General features: G+C 38.0%; 2 protein-coding genes across 2 annotated transcripts; both read left to right on the forward strand.

The window, feature by feature from the left end:
• The first annotated feature begins 19,122 nt into the window (after window positions 1-19,122).
• On the forward strand, window positions 19,123-21,971 carry LOC149373634 (uncharacterized). Its single transcript, XM_089596954.1, has 6 exons — window positions 19,123-19,339; window positions 19,388-19,450; window positions 19,579-20,049; window positions 20,152-20,707; window positions 20,753-21,110; window positions 21,168-21,971. Exons 1-6 carry the CDS (start codon window positions 19,123-19,125, stop codon window positions 21,969-21,971), a joined length of 2,469 nt encoding a protein of 822 aa, XP_089453080.1.
• Window positions 21,972-22,545: 574 nt separating this feature from the next.
• Window positions 22,546-23,019, forward strand: LOC149373635 (uncharacterized). The gene is made up of 2 exons (XM_089596955.1): window positions 22,546-22,738; window positions 22,790-23,019. Exons 1-2 carry the CDS (start codon window positions 22,546-22,548, stop codon window positions 23,017-23,019), a joined length of 423 nt encoding a protein of 140 aa, XP_089453081.1.
• Window positions 23,020-24,124: the final 1,105 nt, after the last annotated feature.

The raw sequence follows: 24,124 nt of genomic DNA on the forward strand, positions 1-24,124 counted from the left end.
CCAGGCATTTTTAAAAAATATAAGCAGTTACAGTCGTACAGTTTTAAAATTGTAGAGGACAAGAGCAGCTGCGGTAAAGGGGGCCCAGATGCGCGAGCGGAGGGGCCTTCCCGTTCCTTGGCTCTCTAAATGATCCTCCCAAACCTCCTTAAAAAGTTTTTTTTTTTTAATTTCTTATTTTTTCTAAATTTCTTTGCGCACTCCTTATTTAAAAAAAGTATTTGTCTTCACGTTATGGATCACCTGCAGGTGGTTAGTATTTTATAGCTATAGAGTTAATAAAATAGAATTAAAATTTATGAGGGGATTCGAGTCCACGGAATTTTTTAAATATTGTGTATTTTTACCTCCTAAAGATGATAAACCATGAAATTCGTCCTTATTTTTCTGTCATTGATTGTTATTAGCAAACTACATAAGCAACCGAGAAAATTTTTCAATTTTGGTAAGCATTAAGTTTATTCCGATTCTTGGACATATTTTGAACAAAAATTAATGGAGATGTATGAACTGAAACCGCACAGATTTTCAGTAAAAAAGCTGACCACTTGTTATTTGACCATTGCTGAATTATTTTTAACTCAGCTGGGCTCAAATTTTTCCTTAAAACGTGTACAAGATCACCCACATACTGAAATTAAAATTTGTTTTATATTGAAAATACATGATTTTGAAGTGGCTTCTTTTCATTCTCTGACAAAATTATAAGGCACTGCCATAATTTTGTTGCGCCTAAAAACTAATTTAGGATATATTATTATGAAGAAAAAAAGCATCATGACATGTAGGATATCGCTATAATAAAGAGTATTAAAAAATAAATGATAATATAATGGTAATCTAAAAATTCATAATAAAATCGAATGGGTTCATGGTAAGCATTTCATTAATTACCTCATATTCGTGTATATTTACGCTTGGGTATAATATTTTTTTAAAGTATGCATAAAAATTTTCATCTTTTAAGAGTGATGATCTTGTTCTATTATTTAATTAAAACAACCCAACCTTTGTTAAATGTAATTTTATCTACTAATTGTACTTTATAATGACAATCTTGTACAATATGGTATAAATAACATAAATTTAACATCTTTGCTGCATTATTGAATAAACCATCTTCAACAGTTTACCTGTGAATTCCTGATGGACAAACATATGCCACACGTTTAAAAAACTGTCCGACAGTTTAGAAATAAATCCTCTTCTATCATTATGTAATACTAAAATTACGCTAAATAGAATTAATGAAATAGCTATAAGTATAATCAAGAAAATCCAAATGCGTTTGCTGAAAACCTATTTAATAAGAGAGAAAGAACGTAATAAAGAAATCAAAACATGAATATCTTACAATTAAAATATTTCACCTCGAAATAAGCACTCCATGGAACCTCCATGGTATCCGGTAATTTATAGTATAATGTATCTTGAAAATCCATCATTTCAATCGTTACGTCATAAATATCCAAATTTTTGTTCGATAAAAACTTGCTAGGAAGAATAATACTTTCACTTAATAATTTTGTGGAATTAATAACTGTACTGTTGACACTTGTATTTGATTTACTATTGATATGGGAGCCATTTTTATACTTATATGCTTATCCTGTGTTAGATGCTAAATCTTTCACTATTTTAGAATAAAAAGTGGAAATCTACGAACATTTAAGAAAAATAATTAAGTTTTTGTGAATGCAATAATTGTGATATGTTAAAATAAAACAATTTTTACTAAAACAATTTGTTACCTTAGCATTAATTATAGCCAACGCACCCGTCAGATTCCTTCGTCTCTCAACTACACTTGATGAGGCTTGTTTGTCTGTTATAATCAATCTGTCCTTCTTGCTCCACTCGAATAATTTATTAACGTGTAATTTATTTTGGGGACCGACAGCAAACCATTCATTTATGTCTTCATTATCTCCGCATCTTACTAAGACTTCACTTTTTATATTCAAGTGGAGGTAATTCTTTTTAGGATATCGGCAAGTATTGTCAATTTGTTCAGTAACGACAGGCCGGAATAATAATAGCCATACGTAAGGCGAAAGGTTGTGGTGCCTCGAGAAGTGCGTGAATTTGTCAAAATCATTGTTAGTATTTAAAAACACCACGGAAAGGGTTTTTGAGTTATTTCTTAGTTTCAGATACTTTTCTGGAAGATCTGATATAGTCGAAGCTACGGAGTATACCATTTTTCGCGAAAATTCTTTCACCATGTTAACCACCGAATGTATGTCTGCGGATTTTAGAGAAAAATTGTTGATATTTACTATTAATAACTTTTTATAATAGCTTTACTTTTACTCACCTTCGTTGCTCCTATAAATAATTCCTGTGCTGGTGGTCGCATAGAACTTTTGTACATCCAAAATTACAGGAACTTGACTCTCCATCTTTTTTGCTGAATCACATGACATGAATAAGACAACGGCCGATATAACAATAAGGCTGGTGAGCTTCATCATTTTTGGCTAAAAATATTAAAAGAGAATTCAAACGTTTCCTAACAAAATTAAATAAATACGTATTTTGTACAAGATAGTAAAACCGATACTATTTTTCGCCAGTACAACTACTAATACATAGCAAATCCAAGATTAAATTTTATTTAAATACAATGTTTACACAACGGGACCACTACTTGACACTATATTCTTGTTTCAAAGATGCCGCATTATTGTTTATTTATGTTACTCTTTTTTATTTTTGAATGAATCGTAAAATTCAATAAGCATTTTGTAAAATAGAATAATTATGTCATTAGACTTTATACTTTAAAAAATTCCAAGAACATTTCTTTTTCAAATTTAAAAAATATTAAAATCATGTACAGGAGCTGCACGTATATTTTGTTTCAGAAATTTGGAGGAAGCAGAAACATGCTTTGATCGTATAATTTAGGTTGGGGCACATAACTTTATCAACAATTTTATTTATTCACATACTTAATTTCAAAAAAATCCTAGCCTCATCTACCCTTTAAACCATATTTTTGCCTTAGTATATCATTAGAAGTTATTTAACAGAACAATAAAAATTATTAAAAAAGTCTTACTTTTTTTAGAATGTCGATAAATGCAGTGTAATAGTAGTCGTACGCATACGGATTTTATTTAATATTTTAACTCTTAAGCAATTATTTCTGTTATTTTTTTTTGCCTACAATTTCTTATAACTTCGGATATGGAAAACTCTAGTTTGTACAAAGAGCTTTATTTAGTTTTTTATAAGACAGTGAATTTTTAGGTTTTTAAACAGCCAATTTTTATAATATTCTATACTAAGAATTAAAGTAAAATTTCATCTTTTATATTTCTATTATTATAGTAAATCAAAGATTGAAAAAGTAGAAAACCCAAATCAAATTGATTGAAATTTAATTTTTAGAGTGCAAAAAAATGATGAAGTGCTTTCTACAGTTTCCGTAACTTTCGAAAAAGTAATCGAGTTCTGTATAATCTAACGTTGAAGGATAGGTTGATTACGCTAGTTGATTTACGTCAAGTTAAGTTAGTATTTTTTTTGCGCAAATTTAGCACTAGTTTTAATAGTAAAAATGAAATTATGTTTAACAAAAATGTTTCTGTTATTTAACTACTTTAATGTGTAAGAAAATATTTTCATTGTCATCTTAGTAGTGAGAATTGATTTATAATATTTTTTTTTGACAGATATTTATAGTAAAGATGGAGAAAATTTAAATAACGTTTTTGATAAGTCCTATTAAAAAAAAATTTTTTTTTTTAAATAACGGCAACAAAAGTAGATATTTAATTTTATGTGTAGCTTGAATAATAACTTTCAGTTACATATGGTGCAGTACTCTGGTTTTTTTGTATTAAAAAAATACATCACTTAAATGACATTTAAAATGTTGATAAGTATTGTGAGTTGGTAGTTAGAGACATTCGAAAACGAAGCACAGCTAAATTGTTTAAATTTTATTGGTTTTTGTACTTTTTAAACCGTTTTTAACCATTGTTTGTTTCGTCCACCATTTTTTCTGACGTCTTAAACATCAACTAAGTGTTTATCTTGAGAGTTTTGTTTACCTAGTTTCATAGAATTTCTTAACGAAGGAAAGCTTGGTTGTGCTTGATGAGTTACTTCAAATAAAATTACAGCTGTTTATGCAAAAGTTTAGCACTTGTTTTATTAATAAAAAAGAAACTATGTTGAACCAAAAAATTTTTTTAATTAACTACTTTAATGAGTAACGAATTGCTTTTATTGTGTTAGCACAACAAAATTTAAGCTTTTCTTTACCAATACTGCATTTTAGTAGTAAAAACTTACGTCAAATATTATATTATTTGCACGCCTTCTAAGAAGAGAGTAAAAGTGAAATTTTCATTATTCAGACGGCATACTTGAAATGATAAAAAGAAGTAAAGAAACGATGAGAATAAAAAAATTCTTTACTTTTTCATACTACAGCAATGATAGCTTTTAGTTTTATGTGGTGCATTTTATTGCTTAGTTTGTAGGAAAAAAGAACATCACTCGAAAGAAAACAAAAAAGATTTCAATGAGATCGAGACGCATCTATTTCTGCCAGAGAGAGGATTTAAAGATACACTTACTTGTTAACTTGATTCTCGTGACGCAGACAATGACTTCCGGGAACTCCTTAGATGAAGCTGGGCACGGACTGAATGGACATCTTTTGAATGCTGAAAGTTGTGACTTTTTGAGTTTCACAGGACACTTTTCACAAACGAATATCTATTCGAGCACTAAACTTCTTTGACAAACTGTATCGGAAACGTAGTACACAGTGATCACTTGGGGTTGAGGTGTTGTCTAGTTGACGCACTGCGAGACAGTGACGTGTTAGGGCTGTGCCTTGAAGAGCTTGGAATTCCCTTTCCCACTACAAAAATTTTCTGGCCATGAAGTGGGAGAAAAGGAACGCCCATTGACATAGTCAACCCCTTCCTAACTTCCCCTCTTTTTATTTGTATTTCCTAAAACAAACAAAACAGAAGCCAATCGCCGTAGGACAGGTCGCAAAGAAACCAATACATTGCAAGATTTCAAAGCTATGCATCGTAGGCATAAAGATATTTTCTTTTGGAGATACACTATATATAACAAGAAACTTTTCGGCAATGAATATTATCAATTTTTGAAATATTTATTTATTAAAATTTTTTAATAACGTAAAAAATTAGTTAGCAACTGTAGCTGTTTATCAAATTATTTACTAATTCATTTACATGAGTTAATCAGCACTACGTCAATTTGTTCATGTTTTTGATTTTAAAAAAATTTGATGTATCATTAGCGTACCAAATCCAAATATGAGTGCATGTAATTAGAACTTGATGTGTTATAGTATCACACGGTATTAAACTAGATTTTTCTCAAATAAAAAATTTTTTTCTATAAACTGTACATCATAGATTTTTGACGCTGTATAATATTATAGATTTACTAATAAGAGTAGAATTTGAGAATTAATAAAACTTCTAACATAAAATAATTTCCCTGTTTTTGTGTAATTTAGAAATTTGGTGTTCAATTTCTGCTGTAGGTATTAATATGCTCAATAGTTTTTTATATAAGATATGAATAATAGGTTTATTTTATTATTATTTTTTTTTAATTATAATAGCAGTGCTATCATAGAATTTTTGCACAACCAAAACACGTTTTATAATTCAATAAGTACTGTTTGTACTTGAATGGGTGCTTTGACTTTATGTTACTTATCATAACTTAAGTTTTTTTTTTTTATAAAAAAAGCAGGTAATTTTTAATGCAAGAAAAAGGCTGGAAGTCATTAGTCTTTATTGTAATAATATATAATTTTTTGGCTTATATCTGATTTAAGTATGTGGAAAGTATTTTTATCCAAAGCAGAAAGGTCTGAAGCAATTTATTTAGATTTTCTGCCTTTTTGCTTATTAATTGTGTATTGTTTGTTCTGTAAAGCTATAATGATTATCGTTAAGGAAAATTAATTTTAGATTAAGGTAGTACCATTGAAGAATAATTTTTTGTTTCTTAAAAGAACAATAAGCATTTTAAACGTCATAATCAGTGGAGACTTGAGACTTTTATACTTTAGATGATATCAAAATTGTCTACCATTTTTCGTTAATTTAATGATTTGAAAGTTTACAAGGTTGATTTAAAAAAGATTCTCCTTCTATACAATGGAGTGATAATTGAGGTAATAATAAAGAGAAGGTTTTTATATGTAACCAGGAAACTAATAATTATACACATATTGATTTACGTTTAAGAGTACACAATATAGTATTTGGTTCGTACCTCCAAGTGAGATTTTTTGATGCGATTTTTTAAAGTTAATGCTCTGTAATAACGAACTTTTTACATAAATTTACATCCATCGTTTGTAAGTATACAAATAAGCAAAATTATTTTAAAATAAGTGTTCAATCAAAAGTGACATAAATATTTGATGCATCATTCATATCGCCAATGATATGCTTTACTAAAATCCGCCGAGTGCGATTTTATATGCTGCAAATTTTTTTTAAGCTCCAACCTCTAAGTAAAATTAAGAAAATGTGCTAACACATGCTCATCTGTAGATATATTAACAAATGGTATAAATACATACAGGACCGTCCCTCGAATCACCTACTTTCTTCTCTTGGAGTTTAGAACATAGATAACGTTAACGGCCGGTACGCTTTTGCAAACGTTTCTCCTTTTAACGTCCAAAATTTTTAAATTTTCAATATCTCATCTGTACTTTCCAGCATAAAACAAAGCAGCGACACTATATATAGAATTGAGCCAAAGAAGAATAGCTTATTTCCTCAAGTATCGCATGTCGGTACTGGCGCGTTAATGTGGATGACAATTCAATTTTACCACCTTCTACTACGCAGCTCTGCTCAATATATATTTATCATTGTCTGTATATGTCCCGCACCTGCTTTTGTTCCACATTTACTTTTCCTATGATATGTTTTTGAAATCAAGCACTGACCCATTTGTAAGTACATCGTGTTATTGATCGAACGCTTATTTCTGGGTGTTTGTACAAAATTACAAGCCAACCAGTCATTTGCGTGTGTTTTTTTTTATATTAAAAGACAGTGTGGCGATTTGATGTTACTGTGGCCGTTTTTCTAGAAAAAAAAAAAAAAAATTGAAGTGTGATATTGACCACAAGCTCAAAATAAGCAATAAAATACCTAATCATTTTGTGCAGCATATACTAAAAAGTTAAAGGAAATATTATTTCTCGTTTTTTTCTTTGAATTTAAAGTAATTTTTATGCATTTATTACTACTGTCGTTCTATTTTCAACTGCATTACATCCTAATTACCAAACAACAATTTTTTTACAACACTTTTGTTTTTTATGGTAAAAGATTTTTTACTTTTTTTTTCTTCAGATAAAAACAATAATACTACGAACCAAACATGAATTTTAGGTTTGAAAGGAAAAAGATTTAAATAATTTTAAAATAATAATTTACGTGAGTTCAAGTAATTCAAGTGGATCTTCACTATTCATTATGAAAAATTTCAATTAGGCATTCTACCGATTCTACGATAAGCGATTTTTTACTTTTTTAAGTATCTCCCTAAAACCAAAGAAAATCATCGTATTTTTTCTTTTCTACCTTATGTTCTTTATTATTTCTTGGCGTAGAACGAAAAATATTCCAGAAAATAAACCAATGCAGCTGACAGGGATTTGAAATAATAATACCTTTGTATGCAATAAATAATATATTGAGCCATTTCCAACATCAGGACTACCACCACCACACCGGGTTAATCGACTTTTGGAGCCCATTGTTTTAACTAATCAGAATCCTAGGTAGGGCCACGTATCCTCTTACAGCAAATCCGAGCTACTTTCACTCCTACCCTTTAAACATTGCGGCCAATCTTCTTAAACTCGCGACAATCAAGCGCCTTTTTTCCCCTGCGACCGCAAGTTTGGGATATTTTGTCCTATTCTGTTACTATTTCCATGAGTATTCAAGTTATGTATTGATTTTGTGGTTTTCGTTTGTAAATAAGTTGACGAAGAACAGATATTTTCGAAGATGGTTTATGTAAAAAGAGCAATTTGTAAACAGTTTCAGATATACCCACGCGTTAAAGAATCTGATCTGATGTTGTTTGTGATATTGTAGTACTTACGCTGCGAAAGAAAAGTTTGTATTAAAAATAGTAGACAACTTAATCCGATAATTTTTAACTTAAATTCAAACTCTAGGAGATAAATACAATGTATATCAATACAAACGAGTTTTGATGAATAATACTTGTTACCTCTCAAATTAATATTGCCACCTAATTAAATAGCGACTCGATCAGTTTGTCTCAAAAAGTTTCTCCTTAATCACTAACAAAGTACAAACTCAAAGGTAACACTGCAGAGATCCTTCCTAGGCATGAGGTATGAAGTAAGCTTGTCATTTGTCTGGAATCAGGAAACTGCGAGTTATCCAATTTCAAGTAGTACGAGTCCGAGTTTGGTCAGACGTAGGCAGATTTTATTTAAAATTATGTTCTCGGGTATCGTACGCTCATCTAAATGTAGTTAAATTAAAAAAATCATTATAAATACAGAAAAAAAAAAAAAAAAAAAAAAACTTAAATGAATTCATTTTCGTTAACGTGACTGTGCTAGTCTTGCAGAAGTCTCAGGAGTTTCAAGTTTCACCCGATGCAGTATCTTTTTTTACTAAAAGACGTTCTAGATTTTTGTAACAGACTTGTATCAGAAGCGATCAGCCAAATTGAGAAAATCAAGACACTATTTGGTGAAATTTATACTTTCCCCATTTAAGAGAATCTCGAAAATTAATGTGATTCTTAAATTCATGGAAAGGACAATCAACTACTTTATAAAAGTCAAGCCAATGAGTTATCAGACTACCTAACCAGGTATGTAGTGATCAAGGACACAACTACACTTTAATTATTAATTTAGTCTCGTAGCTCTCCGACCCCCTTGACACGATCGGTAGGTAGCACATGAATAATACATTCATCAGCGCGTCAAAAAAGGACTCTCTTAGCACATGATATATTAAAGCCCTTGGCTATTGCGTACCCGCTAAGAGTATATTTCTCTTATAGGGGAGAGCAGCTGGTAAGGAATTACCCACTTTTACCCGCAAACGAATTTTACTGGACTAGTATAGTATATATACTATAGTATACTTACAGGTGGTAGTGATCTAAAAATAATCATATTTTTTCAATTAACATATTTTCTTCTTAATAGAATCAGCTTAATACTTATAAATTTAGTGGTATTGGGACATCTAATGGGTAGCGATTTTGGCTGCAGCTAAGCAGTCTATTTATATGAATATATGTTATCGCACGTAATACGGTAGAGGCCGCGACACCGATGTCCTCGGCAGTTGTATTATGGACGGGCGATTTTGGTCGCTCAGCAGGTCGAGAGACCGAATGATTTTTTTTTTTACAGTAATTTAAACTTCATAAATTTGTTTATAAGAAATAAGATAACAAAAGTTATTTAATCAATTTAGATGGTCTGTTTATTTACTGATAAATTAATAATACAATTTTTAAGAAAATTTAACATAAAAAAAAATTAATAAATGAATAAAAGAAAAAAGATGAGAGGTGCAAGCACAACAATAAAAATAGATTGCATACATAGGTATGTTTAGTAGCCTGTGATTTGTGGCACTGAGATAAAAAAGGGATCATTTTTTATAAACCATATTCAAATATATCTGTTCTTCGTCAACTTATTCACAAACAAAAGGCAGAAAATCAATACATAGTTCGAATACTCATGAAAATAATAACAGAAGAGGACAAAATATCTAAAACTTGCGGTCGGAGGGGAAAAAAGGTGCTTGATGGTTGCGAGTTTAAGAAAATAGGCCATGATATTCGAAAAGTAGGAGTAAAAGTAGCTCGTATTTGCTACAAGTAATTACGTTGTTCTTTGTAGAATTTGGATTGGTTAAAACAATGGGCTTCAACGTTTGACTAACCCGGTGTGGTGGTGGTAGTCATTATGTTGGAAATGTCCCAATATATTAATGATTTCATACCAAAGTATTAATATTTTAAATCCCTGGCACCTAGTTGGTTTATTTTATGCAATATTTTTTGTTGGACGCAGAGAACCAATAAAGAAAATAAGGTAGAAAAGAAAAATTGTGAAAATTTTCGTTGATCTAAAAAAGACTCTTTAGACGGAAAGAATTCATTCATTCTAAAGTCAATAGAATTCTTTGTTAAAGTTTTTCATAATAAATAATAAGGATCCACTTAAATCACTTGCACTTGCACAACTCATAGTTTTAAAATTATTTAAATCTCATATCTTCTAGACCTAAAAATTCTACCTTAAGAAAAGAAGTAAAAAAATCTTATACAATGGAAAACAAAAATGCTTGTTTAGTAATTTAGATGTAGTTCAGTAAAAAATATAATTACAGCAGTAATACATGCATAAAAATAAATTCAAATTTCAAAAAAGTTAAAAATAATATTTCCTACAACTTTATTTAGTACACGCTGCACAAAATTATTTAGTGTTTTATTGCTTATATTTAGATAGCTGTCAATATCTTTCTTTGATTTTTTTGGTTTTTTCTTGCCAGAGAAGTAGCCACGTGTTCACAAAACTACCACATAGGCTCGAAACATGAAAAATCCTCCGCACCAACAAATAAATGGCTTGTAATTTTATACAATTACCCAAAAAAGAGTATTCGTTTAATAACACGATTTACTTATAAAAGGGTCAGCGCTTAATTTCAAAAACAGATGGTAGGAAAAATAAACGTAAAACAGAAACACGGGCAGGGCATAAAGAAACAATTGTAAATAAATTATAAGTTAAGCTGCGTAGTACAGTAGTAAAATTCAATTGTCTTGCACATTGCACGCATTGGTACTGTCACGCTTTTTGGGCTCAACTCCATATAGTCCCGCTTCTTTAATTTATGACAGATAGTGCTACTTATGGTAAATTTTAGACGTCAGAAGGAGAAAGCTCAGAAAAATTTTTGTAAAAGTGTGGGCTGTTTTAAGTATATATGCCAAGAGGATAGGTGCGTTAGCATGGTAACGTTGTATCAAGTACTTTGTTTACGGAAGAGTTTAAAATGGAACTTTTTTTAATATACAGATTGGAGCTTAGAAAAAGTTTCGAAATGTTAAAGTTATTGCAGATAGGTAATATCGAATCGATGTATATATTACATGCGATTTTTAGACAACTACTTTAGCTACCAAATACGTGAAATCGCACGTGTATTTCAGTAGACCGTATTATGGAGTAACGGAGAATACCACGTCAATTGTTAATGCAAGTTGAACTTAACCCTTATTTGAAAACTAATCTGTTTGTATCTTTTAGCCATACAACACAGAAAAAGGTTTAAGGGCAGTTGGAGTCGAATTGAAAAATTAAATGGAAACTATTTGCGTAAATAAACCAGAATAAATTTAAGTGCTTTATTCCAAAAAAAAATGTTTCTTTGGTAAATCATAAATGGTTTTAATTATTACTGCAAAAAAATACCATTTTTTAACCATAACCATAAAAAACTGTAATTGTCCTTCAGACTCAGCGCACTTTCCTTCTTACAATAAGGATGGCCTTTTCAGTTGTAAGTAGGCTGGAATTTCTGACTCGACAACAGAAAAAACGGGTCAGTTTAGCAGTTCAGATTAATTGTAGTTTTTAAAAAAGATTAATAAAAGAACTCTCATATTTTAATTTAAAAAATTTTTTTAATTTGTAATATTTATTTTAGTTTATTTATGACAAGGATACTTTAATTTTATTTAAATATTTTATGGTAATAATGCTCATTTGAATTTTAGAAGGAATAGTTTTATAGGCATGTTAATTAATGCTAAACGAACTTATGATGATAAAATTATGGCAAAATGTATATTAATAAGTAAAAACTTAAAAGTTGACTGTGTTTCACAATGTTTTATTATTCGCAGACAGCTGTTTCGGCAGTTACGCCATTGTCAGGTGCTCGACATACACTGAATTGTCTATGTACATCAGTTCGCTAAAGTCAAGTACAAGTATTACAAATGTAGTTGTCGCTCAACGGTATGATATGTATGCGCCGGTGTATGAGTACCTCATGAGATACTATGTATTACATTTTCTATTATTGGAGATAGAGTAAACATAATTTGATCGTTCGTTATGGATTTATTATATTTTTTTGCTAATTCTATTTCTATTGTCTCAAACAGATTTAATTTAAACTTTTAGGTAAACTGTGTAGTAACTTTATATTATTTTCATCTAGGAAATGTGCATTAGAATTACAATGTTCACTAAAACCCGTCGTATTGCAATCATTATAAATAGACTTTTTGTGCTCCTTTATACGTTCGGAAAGGGCACGTCCTGTCTGTCCAACATATATGCTTATTAACTTATTAATATACATTTTGATTCGAAATGTTCCACCAACGCCCAAGCGAGAAATCAATTAATAATATTTTAAATGCTAGCAAAGCATATCTTGCAATCTTTTTTAGAAAGTGTCTAGTAAAGTTTTACAAGTGTAACAACCATCTTTATCATATTAAAAAATGTTTACAACTACATTTGGTACCCACATATATGAAGATCATTTGCCGAAATAAATTAACAGAATTAACCGCAGTGATTGACAAAGCATACACTTTTTGGCTACATCTGGAATTAAAAAAGTGGTACAGAATCAGGAGCAATCTGTCACACCACATAAAGTTAATACACAGCGAACTACTTAGACGCTGCCATAACGTAGAATTTGATATTTTAGACGAAGAGACGAGAAATTATGTTCGAGAAATTTCACACACACACCGCCAAACACATACTAAGAAACTTAATAGGCTCATACAAAAGGAGAACAGCAAAATACAACAGAGAGCAAATAATTCATCACTTACTACACACACGAAGGTTAATAAACAACAACAGACTACGTCATCGGCCACCGCGGAATCCAGTACAAAGTTTGATTTTTCTTTTTCTTTTTATCCGAGAGTCAAGAACTTATCCGAAGTTACGTTCACACAAAATAAAATAAACATTGTGAATAAAGGTTTAAAGTACTGTCCTAACATTAAAAGCTTTAAAGATTTCATCGAACTTTCTGTATACGCAGAAATAACATCAAAAGGTATAGATAAACACGAACTACAACTTTTTAAATACAAATGCGTTGATGTTATAAATAAAAACAAAAAACAATTTTCAACTAACAATAGCTCAGAATTCAAAAGTATTATTTCTTCAAAGAAAAAACTCAAAAATAATGATTTAATTTTATGTAAAGCTGACAAAGGAAACACTGTTACCATTTTAAATAAGTATGACTATATTGAAAAGACAAAACTTTTAATAAATAACATTAAATTTGAAAATTTTGAATTCTGATCCTACAGCAAATATTCAAAGAAAGACTAAGTCAGTTTTTAAAAAATTGTACAAACATACTCTATGATTGTAATTTGCACATGTTAACTGTTACGGTGCCGGTACTATACAGCTTACCTAAAATACACAAGGAGGGCATACAAATGAGACCAATAGTATCTTATACTAATGCACCAACCTACTTAATCGCAAAAGAACTTCATTAAATACTCCCTTTCTTACTCAACTTTAAGCCAAACCATAGTATTAAAAATACAAGTCAACTAATAGATAAACTTAGAGATCTCAAAATTCCATGTAATGCACGATTGCTTACATTCGATGTTGTTAATCTATTTCCCTCCATCCCTACAGACCATCTAAAGAATATTACTAAATATCTGGTTGACAATAGCCCTTCCTGGTGTTGATTCAAAACAAGAAATTTTAAAATTAATATCCATTTGTTTAGAACAAAGCTACTTCAAGTTCAGTAATAAATATTATTTACAACTTAACGGTCTCCCAATGGGCTCTCCCCTCTCCCTCTTCTCAGTGAGATATTCATGTCATACGTAGAGGACCTTATATTCGATTCGACCTCCTCTCTCACCAGTAATGTTTTACAATGGTCGAGGTATGTCGATCATGTGTTTTGCATCTGGAAGGGTACAGAGAGGACAATGACCAGTTTTCTCAGCTACATAAATGATTTAGTACCGAGTATTAAATTTACAGCAGAAGCTGAAAATGACAATAGTTTAAATTTTCTGGATCCAAGAATAACACGAAAAGACGGTGAGTTGTTGTATGAAATTTATAGAAAACCAACTTTCACAGATACGTTAGTACCGTACGATTTAAAGCAGTCAATCAATATAAAAATGAGCGCATTTTACTCTTTTGTACATAGATTATTAACAGTACCGTTAACGAAATCTAATTACGAAAAGGAAATCAATCAATCAAAATGTTTAGCAATTAATAATGGTTACAATGAAATCCTCATAGATAATCTAATTTTTAAAATAAACAATAGACTTATTTCAAAATATTCTTACGCAGTCGCAAAACAAACCAAAAAACTCAGAATGTTGAATTATGTTCCCATAGTATCCGATAAAATAAGTAATTTTTTAAATTAACAAAATGTAAATACAATCATGGTCAATAAACGTTACTTGAAATTCATTTTATGTAATAATAAGAAACAAGTTGGCATTTTACAGAAATGTGGTATTTATCAGATTAATTGTTCCGATTGCGATGCCATATATATTGGACAGACAGCACGTGCCCATTCCGAACGTATAAAGGAGCACAAAAAGTCTATTCATAATGATCGCAATACGACGGGTTTTGGTGAACATTGTAATTCTAATGCGCATTTCCTAGATGAAAATAATATAATGTTACTCCACAGTTTACCTAAAGGTTTTAAATTGAATCTGTTTGAGACAATAGAAATAGAATTAGCAAAAAAACATAATAAATTCATAACGAACGATCAAATTAATTTTTCTCTATCCCTAATAATAGAAAATGTAATACATAGTATCTTATAAGGTACTCATACACAGGCGCATACATATCATAATCATTTGACAATGGCGTGACTGCCGAAACAGCTGTCTGCGAATAATAAAACATTGTGAAACAAAGTCAACTTTTAAGTTTTTACTTATTAATATACATTTTGATTCGAAATGTTTCACCAACGCCCAAGCGAAAAATCAATTAATAATAAAATTATGTCTATTTATACTTTATTTATCTATTATTATCTATACTGTTATTAACTATACTTTATTTATCTTTATCATCTATACTTTATTTATGAATTTACAGCATAAAGATAGGTTTGATAATTAAAGATATATTTCGTATATATTTTCATAGTGGATTTGTGAAAAATAATTGCGTACGCAATGGTTACTACACGAATGCGTGTAAAGAATATTTATACATACAGATGATTATACATTAAAACCTTTTGATTGTTCCTCTACAGTTTCAGCAAGACTTGCAGTACCAGTCTTTATTGCCTCTAAAAGGCTTGGAACACAAAATAAGATGTACATGTTATCCGTCGAAGTTTTGTCAATGACTTTTGACGATGAAGCATTTGATTTTAGAGATATACTTCTCCCTGCTTCTGAGCACGTTGTTTTAGATATATTAAACAAAAATCGAGGTTTCTTTGGTATGAATGTCATAGAGCTCAGATGATTCAATGCTTCTTCGAACGTATCTCAAATATATATATACATTTTGAAAATATTTCAAGTAAGACAAAGTAGGCGGTGGAATTGCACTATTGCTTACAAAGTTGGATATGACTTGAATATCATCGTCTGTCCATGGAAGAGGCATAAATAGCGCCGAAGTCGCCGGTAAAAGACGATCGAGTCGTTCTTTCATCCGACCCTAAGGTCGTTGCGAACATTTTTCAGCGTAATCAGTGGGCCGGCGTTGTGGTGACAGCATTTATTCAGTAAAATTATTGAGGTCGTTAAGTTACTAACCTAAAAAAAAGACAATCAAGTGTTACCTGTCGTTAGTAGTATTCGGGTTCGATATAATACTAACAACAAGTTGCTTTGGTAATATATATTTATCCTTCGATACGGCAATCCACAGGTACTTTATTCTTACTTTTTTTTAAGTATAGCTTAAGGTGAACCTTGCTGAAAGCCGTCTTGATACTTTCGTCCTTCTATCGAATGAGAACAATAGCTTGAGTCTTGCGCCCAATTGTAGCAAGCATGTGCAACAAAATTTCAACCACACGGTCCTTGTTTCGCTTTTTTGCAAGAAGCAAACCCGACAAGACATTAGCGTACTTCTTGGACTTTAACAAGTTATCATTGATTCATAACACCTCAGCAATTCTATACATTAACTTGCGTATAAACGGCTGTCCCCAGTTAAAGTTTCTATGAAAGGCTATTTGAAGGTCAAAATGACGTTTCTTAACAAAGTCACTGCGGGCTTCTTTGTTGCTAGTGAGTTGCTCTACAAGTTCCCAGTGTTTCCCTCACGAATGATGCATGCATATGTATAAGTGAGATAAAGATGAGTGCGCGTCACTACACCATTGTCCATTAACTCAAGTCTCTCCCACTTGTGCCATATATTGTGTCCCTCCATCCTCCCTTTTGCCTCCAACCTTCATTAAAAAACCTCCAGTATCTCATAGTTAATCAGAAGCGTCCCACACACTTAACGAGTGTCACATTGCGCACTATCCCCACTCTACATTATTCATCGTCAGACTCCAACACCACGTTGTCAAGCGCATGGTGCTGGGGGCGGCCAACTTTTGTTTGTGGTTGATCTCCTAACTCGCAGTACCCTTCGAAGCGAGCCACATCTACATTGACCGGCACGTCGCTCAGCACCTTCAGGTTTTTGCTCTTTGGCCCCATCTCGATATCCTTAGCAAAGGGATTTTTAACAAGAGAAGGCTCAGGAAGAGTCGGCAGTGGCTTTGTCTCTTTATTTTTTACAGCCTTTCTGGAGGACTGTGTTGTGGCTTCGGGAAATATTGAACGAACTGAAATATATTACAAAAATGTAGAAAAAATTAAACAAAACAATAACAATATTATGTGCACCGTACGAAAGAAAGTCTCTACTTACCCCTATCCATCTCTCTCCCAACGTTTCTATGTTCTATCAGCCTATTGCGGTACTCATTGATTTTTGCGCTGTAATGTATGATATTCGGAGCATCACTTGGCGTTCTTAGCAGTTCCGTTGTAAGACCCTAAAACAAAAACAAACACTTTTAAAAATGTACTGCGTAAATAATTATAAGTATTACAGATATTTTTACTATCATTAGTATTAATAATATTATCATCACTATTACTATTTATTATTTATATATATAAGCCATTCTTACGATTTCGTAGTACCGGATTTTCTCTACATACGCTGCGTCCGCTGCTTCCCATTTTTTTAAACAAATTATTAAGACTTGGAGCATTTCAGAAAAAATATATACAATTAGTATTAAGCGTAAGGTACATTCGCCACTTACTCGCTTCGCGTAACGCGCTTTTTTTGGCGCAACGTCTCCAGCGCCTCAGACAAACGCCCTCTGTTTTCAACCTTTAATTTAAGGTCGCCTCTAACATCGACATTCCCAGTTTGCACGTCCCAAGTAGACAATTGCTTCTCCCATTGGGCGACAAGTCTTTTAATTTTGTCCCGATTAAGCGACATCTTTATTCTTTGTTAAGACCTGCAACAGAAAATTTTAAATTGTAGTTAGTCGCGTCTTATTGATATATAACACAAGTGCCTGTCACGTAAAACGTAAATCGAGCGCAGTCTGTTTGCGCTTAAAACGCGAGTGGAACGTAAAACTGAACGCAGAAAAGTTGCGTTAACTGTCGACAAGATGTCAAATCTGTCTCGAAACAGTACACAAAATTGAAACAGTTAACGCCTTACATTGATCACAATGGGAAATAAACAACACAGGTTTTCGTATACTCTTTATTCGAAGCCTAAGAACACTATAACACGATTGTACAATATATATATATATATCTATATTATTATAATAATTAATAAACGTTTACCTTTCAACATAAAATTTACGATCCAAAGTTCTGAAACTTGATACTTACATCATACCTAAAAGCAAAAATATTATAAAGCCAGAATCTAAAAAAACGAAGAACATGCAATTAGCAAGCCTTTACCGTTAGCCGAAAATTACACATAACAATTGTAGCCCAGCTCTTACGACGAGGACGTGGTAATAGGCGCATGAAAAGACAGCAAAATTCTTTTAATTTTTTATAAACTCTACCATGCATTGAAACTATACAATTAAATTTGCCGTCTTTTCTTTAAGAGCCACCTACCTATAGCGATATTCTATACAATTTACCTGCCTAACAAGTAACTAATAGGACTAGCGGGATGACCTAACTAAGCAAGCTCCGGCTGGTGCTCTCTATGAATAGCGCGGAGGTCGCCGGTCAAAGAAGATGGAAAGAGATCGAGTCGTCCTTATGTCCGACGCCGAGTTTTAGCGAATAATTTTTGGCGCGTTTGGTTGGCCGGCATTGAGGTGGTAGCGTGCCGTATGTTTCGTTCGACGATATACTGTCGGTCGGCATCCCCTCCTGATCGTCTCGGCGCCTCATTACGCTGCTGCCGCTGGCATCGACGGCCTGTGCCGGGACCAGCTTAGTTCGTCGACTGACGGGTTCACGCATCAGCTGGCCAGCTACAAGCCTCTACCAGCCAAGCCACACCAGCAGCAGCCAGCAAACCGCTCGAGACAGCTAGTCCACCAACAATATCAGCAGAGTATAGTACGCAGAAAGTACGCTATTTATTGTCACCGGGTTCGCTTCCCTTGTACTCAACAAATAAAGAGTTTCTCTAACATTGGTCCTTCGAGCCGGATTCAGCAACAAGGAGAGGAAAGCCGGCACAAAGTAAGTACGCGTGAAGTCCTGCGTCTTGTGTTAATGCGCGTGTCTTGCACGTCCACGAGCGTTCATTAATGTAGCCGGAGGTCATGGCCACCACGCTGCCCATGATACGGATTGCGTAGCAGCCGTGGTTTTCGTTTGTCAGCCACCGCGGCCGCCATATCGTAGGCGTCGCCGACTGGCGCTCGCGAGTGCACGCGCGCTTGGGACCGCCATATTGGCTGCTCGCCGTGCGAGCGTCAGCCCCCGCGGCCACCAAGTTGCTCGCATTGCATGACTGCTGCTCACAAGTGCACGCGCACTCGAGACCACCACGGTCGCCGTGAGGCCCGTGTCGGGGATTTTATGCAGCCAACTGAGCGTCTGGCGCCTTGCTGCCTCGCTTGCAGAGTAGTCATCCTTTCCGATTGCCTGGCGCCGTGTCGCCTCGCTTACGAAACAGTTGGCTCAGCAAAGCGACTTATAATTGATCAAGAAGCGTCCGCCTCGAGTTCCGTTGATGATTTAACGTCGAACTCGTTATATTCATGATTTTCAGGGAAACTGGACAGGCGTCAGCCTTGTCCGCCACCCAACAACGGCTTGGCGACGTCATCGCTCGGTTCACGGCCGCTGTAAAGGCCACCAAGACAAGCCACTGGACCCCAGGCCTCGTCACGGCTCGGCTTGAGCTCTTGGACGCCTACTGAAATGACTTCCAGGTCAACCATGTGGGTTTGTTGACCGCAGAAACCACCGAACACGGCGACGCCACGGACGACATATGTGCCGCCGCAGAGGCCAACTTCGTCGATGCCCGGTCACACCTGTATGACGCTTGGCTCGCACTAGCCCCGACCGGGGCCCACGGGGAAATCCACCCAGCCGGAGAACCGGCACGACTTCGTGGGCCCAAGTTGCCTACGATCACCATCCCGCCCTTCTCGGGACGACGAGAGGACTGGGAATCCTTCAGGGACCTGTTCCAAGCCCTCATACACGACGACAAGCAGCTAACGGACGTTGAGAGACTCTATTATTTAAAGTCACTCACTCAAGGCGATGCCAAGGCCGTCTTGGACTCCGTGCAGATCGTTGGGTCCAACTACCCGACAGCCTGGAGCCTACTCGAGGCCCGCTATGAGCATCGGTGGCTCCTCGTGCAGGACCACGTTGCGGCGCTCCGCAACATCAAGCCTCTTCAGGACAAGTCAGCTGGAGGTCTCTAAGGGCTGTTGGACACGCTTGAACGTCATCGCGATCAGCTCAGTGCTCTCGGCCGCCCTGTCGCCTCCTGGGATCATTGGTTCATCGCGTTTGCAGCAACGGGCATGGACACCACCACAAGACGTGCTTGGGAAGACGAGCTGGAGAAGCTGGAGATTTCCAGCAACATGCCCGGTGATTCCTGGGCCACCTTTACCATGCTGGCTGCGTTTCTGCGGCGCAGATGCCGCACTCTCAGCTCCGTAGAGGCTTCTCATCTAGCGCGCTCGACTGGCTCCGCCGGCTCACGAGGGCCCTCCTCGACGCATGCAGAGCGCAATTTCCGCTTCCTCACGACCCAGGAGGCCCCAGCGAACTGTCCGGATTGTCATGAACCTCACTATCTCGGGCATTGCGGTCAGTTCCGGGATCTGAATCCAGCCGCCAAAATGCACATCGTATTCCAGGAGAAGTTATGCTTCAACTGCCTGAAGCCAGGGCACTCCCTGCATAACTGCCCCTCCAAGTCGGTCTGCCAGCGCTGCTGGGCGGCGCACCACAGTCTGCTGCACGACAGCCGCAAGCGCCGGTCCGAAGCTCCAGGATCTTTGGACCCACCTAAGCATGCAAAGCCAACCAGCTCCGATCTCCTCAAGACTCCTGATGAGTCCCGGCAATGACTCACGGTGCTTCTGACCGCGCTCGTCCAACTCAGCAGTGGCTGGGGGCCCATCGTCACCGTAAGAGCCCTCCTCGACCCGTGCTCTGAGATCTCGGCCATCTCTCTCAAGCTCGCTCGCCGCCTAAAGGCCCCTTTGGAGGATTCTAGAACCAGCGTATCGGGCATCGGCGGCGAACACCCCGTAAGGTCGACACTCCGCGCCAGCCTGCACCTGATGCCAGGGGATGGCACCTCCAGTTTGCATTTGAAGGCGCTGTGCATACCCCACCTCGGTCTTTTAACTCCTGCGGCCCCACTTGACTCCAGCATCCTGCGAGTCTGGGCCAGCCTGCAGGACCTCGCCGACCCCGACTTTGGCCTTCCTCGTGCGGTCGATATTCTCATCGGCGCTGAGGTCTACAGCCGTCTGCTGCGCCCTGGGTACCATTAGCGTGGAGTGATCGTCGGTCAGCATACAGCACTCGGCTGGACTCTAGTCGGGTGTGCTCCTGGGCACCCCTTGGACAGCGCCGTCGCGTGTCCGACACTGCACGACGAGCTGGCTCCACCCTGGCATCGCGACCTCGTCATGCTACTCCAGCGCTTTTGGGAACTTGAAGAGGGGCCCTCCGTCTGCCGCCGCGCGCCCGATGACATCGACTGCGAGCGGATTTTCGCCAACTACCAGCGCGACGCGGACGGCCGTTATATCGTGCGTTTGCCTATGAAGCCCAATGCTGCACCGCTCCTCGGCGATAGCCTGGCTAGTGCCCTGGCCTCACTGCGATCTCTACACCGTCGCCTCCAGCGGGACTCAAAGATGGCGACCGAGTATATCCGCTTCATGAGCGAGTACCTCGCCCTCGGTCATATGAAGCAGCTCTCCAGCCAAGAGCTCTCCGAACCGAGCGGCACGGTCTGCTACGTCCCGCACCACGGCATCTGGCAACACGGGAACCTTGGACCAAAGTTGCGCGTCATGTTTAACGCCTCGCACCCAACCTCGAGCGGCTACAGCCTAAACGACATCCTGCCTTCCGGGCCGAGACTCCAGGCCGCACTACCGACAGTCCTGCTGCAATGGCGAAGACATCGCGTGGCCTTCTGCAGCGATGTCCAGATGATGTTCCGCCAAATCTGGGTCGACCCGCGAGACGCAGACCTTCAGCGCATCGTCTGGAGCCCCGATCCGAGTCAGCCGCCTGTACACTATCAACTGCGCACCGTCACTTATGGCGCGACTTGCTCGCCCTCCTTGTCACTGCGTGTGATTTAACAACTCTGCCATGACGAAGGACACTTGTGGCCGGACGCCGTACCTGTCATCATGAACGATTGGTACGTGAATGACATCCTCTTGGGATCAAGTAATCGGTCTGCTGCGCTCAGGCGGATTTCCACTCCGGAAATGGGTCACCAATGACGCCGAACTTCTGGCTGACCTCACCCAGGAAGCTTGCCTGCACCCTACGTGGCTTGAACTCAGCGACGCCGGCCTCGTCAGCGAGCTTGGCATCAGCTGGGACCCAGCCTCGGATACTTTCCGGTTCACACCCCTGACAGCTCGAGAACAGGACACCAAGCGGAGCATCCTTGCTGGACTCGCGAGCCTCTTCGATCCTTGCGGTTGGCTCGCGCTGACCATACTCCAAGCCAAGCTCCTTGCGCAGGATCTCTGGCGCGCCCGGTTAGATTGGGATGAGGTCGTGCCTGCATCAATGGCTCTTCGATGGTCAGCTTTCACCACTGAGCTGAAATCAATCCAAGGCTTCTCCATTCCACGTTGAATTAGATCTTCGGCTCCGTCAAAGATTCACCTCCTCACCTTTTCAGACGCCAGCCGCCGCGCGATGGGCGCGGTGATGTACTCCCAGCTGCAGGACTCCTCAGGGCAAGTCCGCTGCCACATTCTGCTGGCCAAAACGAAACTTGCGCCCATCCGAAGCCTCAAGCCGTCAGCCACGCCCCAGGCTCGCATGACGATCCCTCGCCTTGAGCTGCGTGCCGCGCAACTTGCTGCGAAACTACTGCGCTTGGTCGTCAGCGAGTAGAATATCCCTATTGAGCAATGCTACGGTTGGTGCGACTTCCAAGTCGTTCTACGCTGGCTCCGCTCCGCCGAGCCGACCAACCACGCTCTCGACGACAACTACGTCACCCACATCCAGGAGGTACTGCCACCGCACATCTGGCGCTATGTGCCTACTCATGACAATCCTGCCGATGTGGCGTCTCGAGGCACCGATGCCCAGACTCTACACCGCCAGCAGACATGTCGGACTGGCCCTTCCTGGCTGTCTGAAGGCCCTGATCGTTGGCCCTAGGAGTCCTCCGAGCTGCCACAGCCCTCACCTCCTCGCCTCTGCAACGTCACGCAAAAGGTCGAGTTCGACCTTCTCCGACTGTTCTCTGTTCTGGGCGTCCTCCTGCGCACCCTCACCCACCTGCGTCGGTGGGCGAGACTCCATCTCGGCCGAGCCCCTAAACGACCGATGCTCTCAGCACCGACGGCTACCGAGTTGACCGATGCCTACCTCGCTTGCGTGCGCTTGAGCCAGCAGCATGCCTTCTCTGATGAACTTGCACTGCTTCGCACGGGCCGCGCCCTTCTCAAGTGGCACCCACTGACATCGCTCGCAGCCTTCGTTCATACAGACAGCGTTCTGCGTGTGGGCGGTCGCCTCCAGCACGCCGAGATGACCTTCACGGAGCGACACCCACCCATCCTTGACGGCGCTTGCCCTCTTATACGCGCTGTGATCGTCCGAACGGCGACGGGAGAATACACCAGGCCAATCACGAAAGTCACGCTGCTTTCCGTGATAACCCGGACCGCCTTTCAGCCTGCATCGCCCGGAGGCGAAACCGCTCTGGATACGGCGGGCGGGACTTGAAGTTTCGTTCCTGAAACGAGGCGGGTGGGATGTTTCGTTCGACGATATACTGTCGGTTGGCCCCCCCCCCTCCTGATCGTCTCGGCGCCTCATTACGCCGCTGCCGCTGGCATCGACGGCCTGTGCCGGGACCAGCTCAGTACGTCTCCTGATACACAGGTTCACGCATCAGCTGGCCAGCTACAAGCCTCTACCAGCCAAGCCACACCAGCAGCAGCCAGCAAGCCGCTCGAGACAGCTAGTTCACCAACATTATCAGCAGAGCATAGTACGCAAAAAGTACGCCATTCATTGTCGCCGGGTTCACTTCCCTTGTACTCAACAAATAAAGAGTTTCTCAAACACCGTATGTTAAAATTTCCCGACGGTAACGCCCCTTTTCGATGAGAATAGCGCCAATAACCCGACGCGATAATAAACAACGGTCCAAATTTAACGACGTTGGATCGAGTAAGCGCACAAACGTTGAAAACGCAGAACACATCGATGCAGCCGTTGTTTGTTTTTTTTTTTTTTTCCCTTTATTGAACCACCA

This window comes from Copidosoma floridanum, unplaced genomic scaffold (genome assembly GCF_036245765.1).
Source record: "Copidosoma floridanum isolate Cflo_tuat_1 unplaced genomic scaffold, Cflo_Japanese_pri ptg000030l, whole genome shotgun sequence".
Taxonomy (NCBI): Eukaryota; Metazoa; Arthropoda; class Insecta; order Hymenoptera; family Encyrtidae; genus Copidosoma; species Copidosoma floridanum.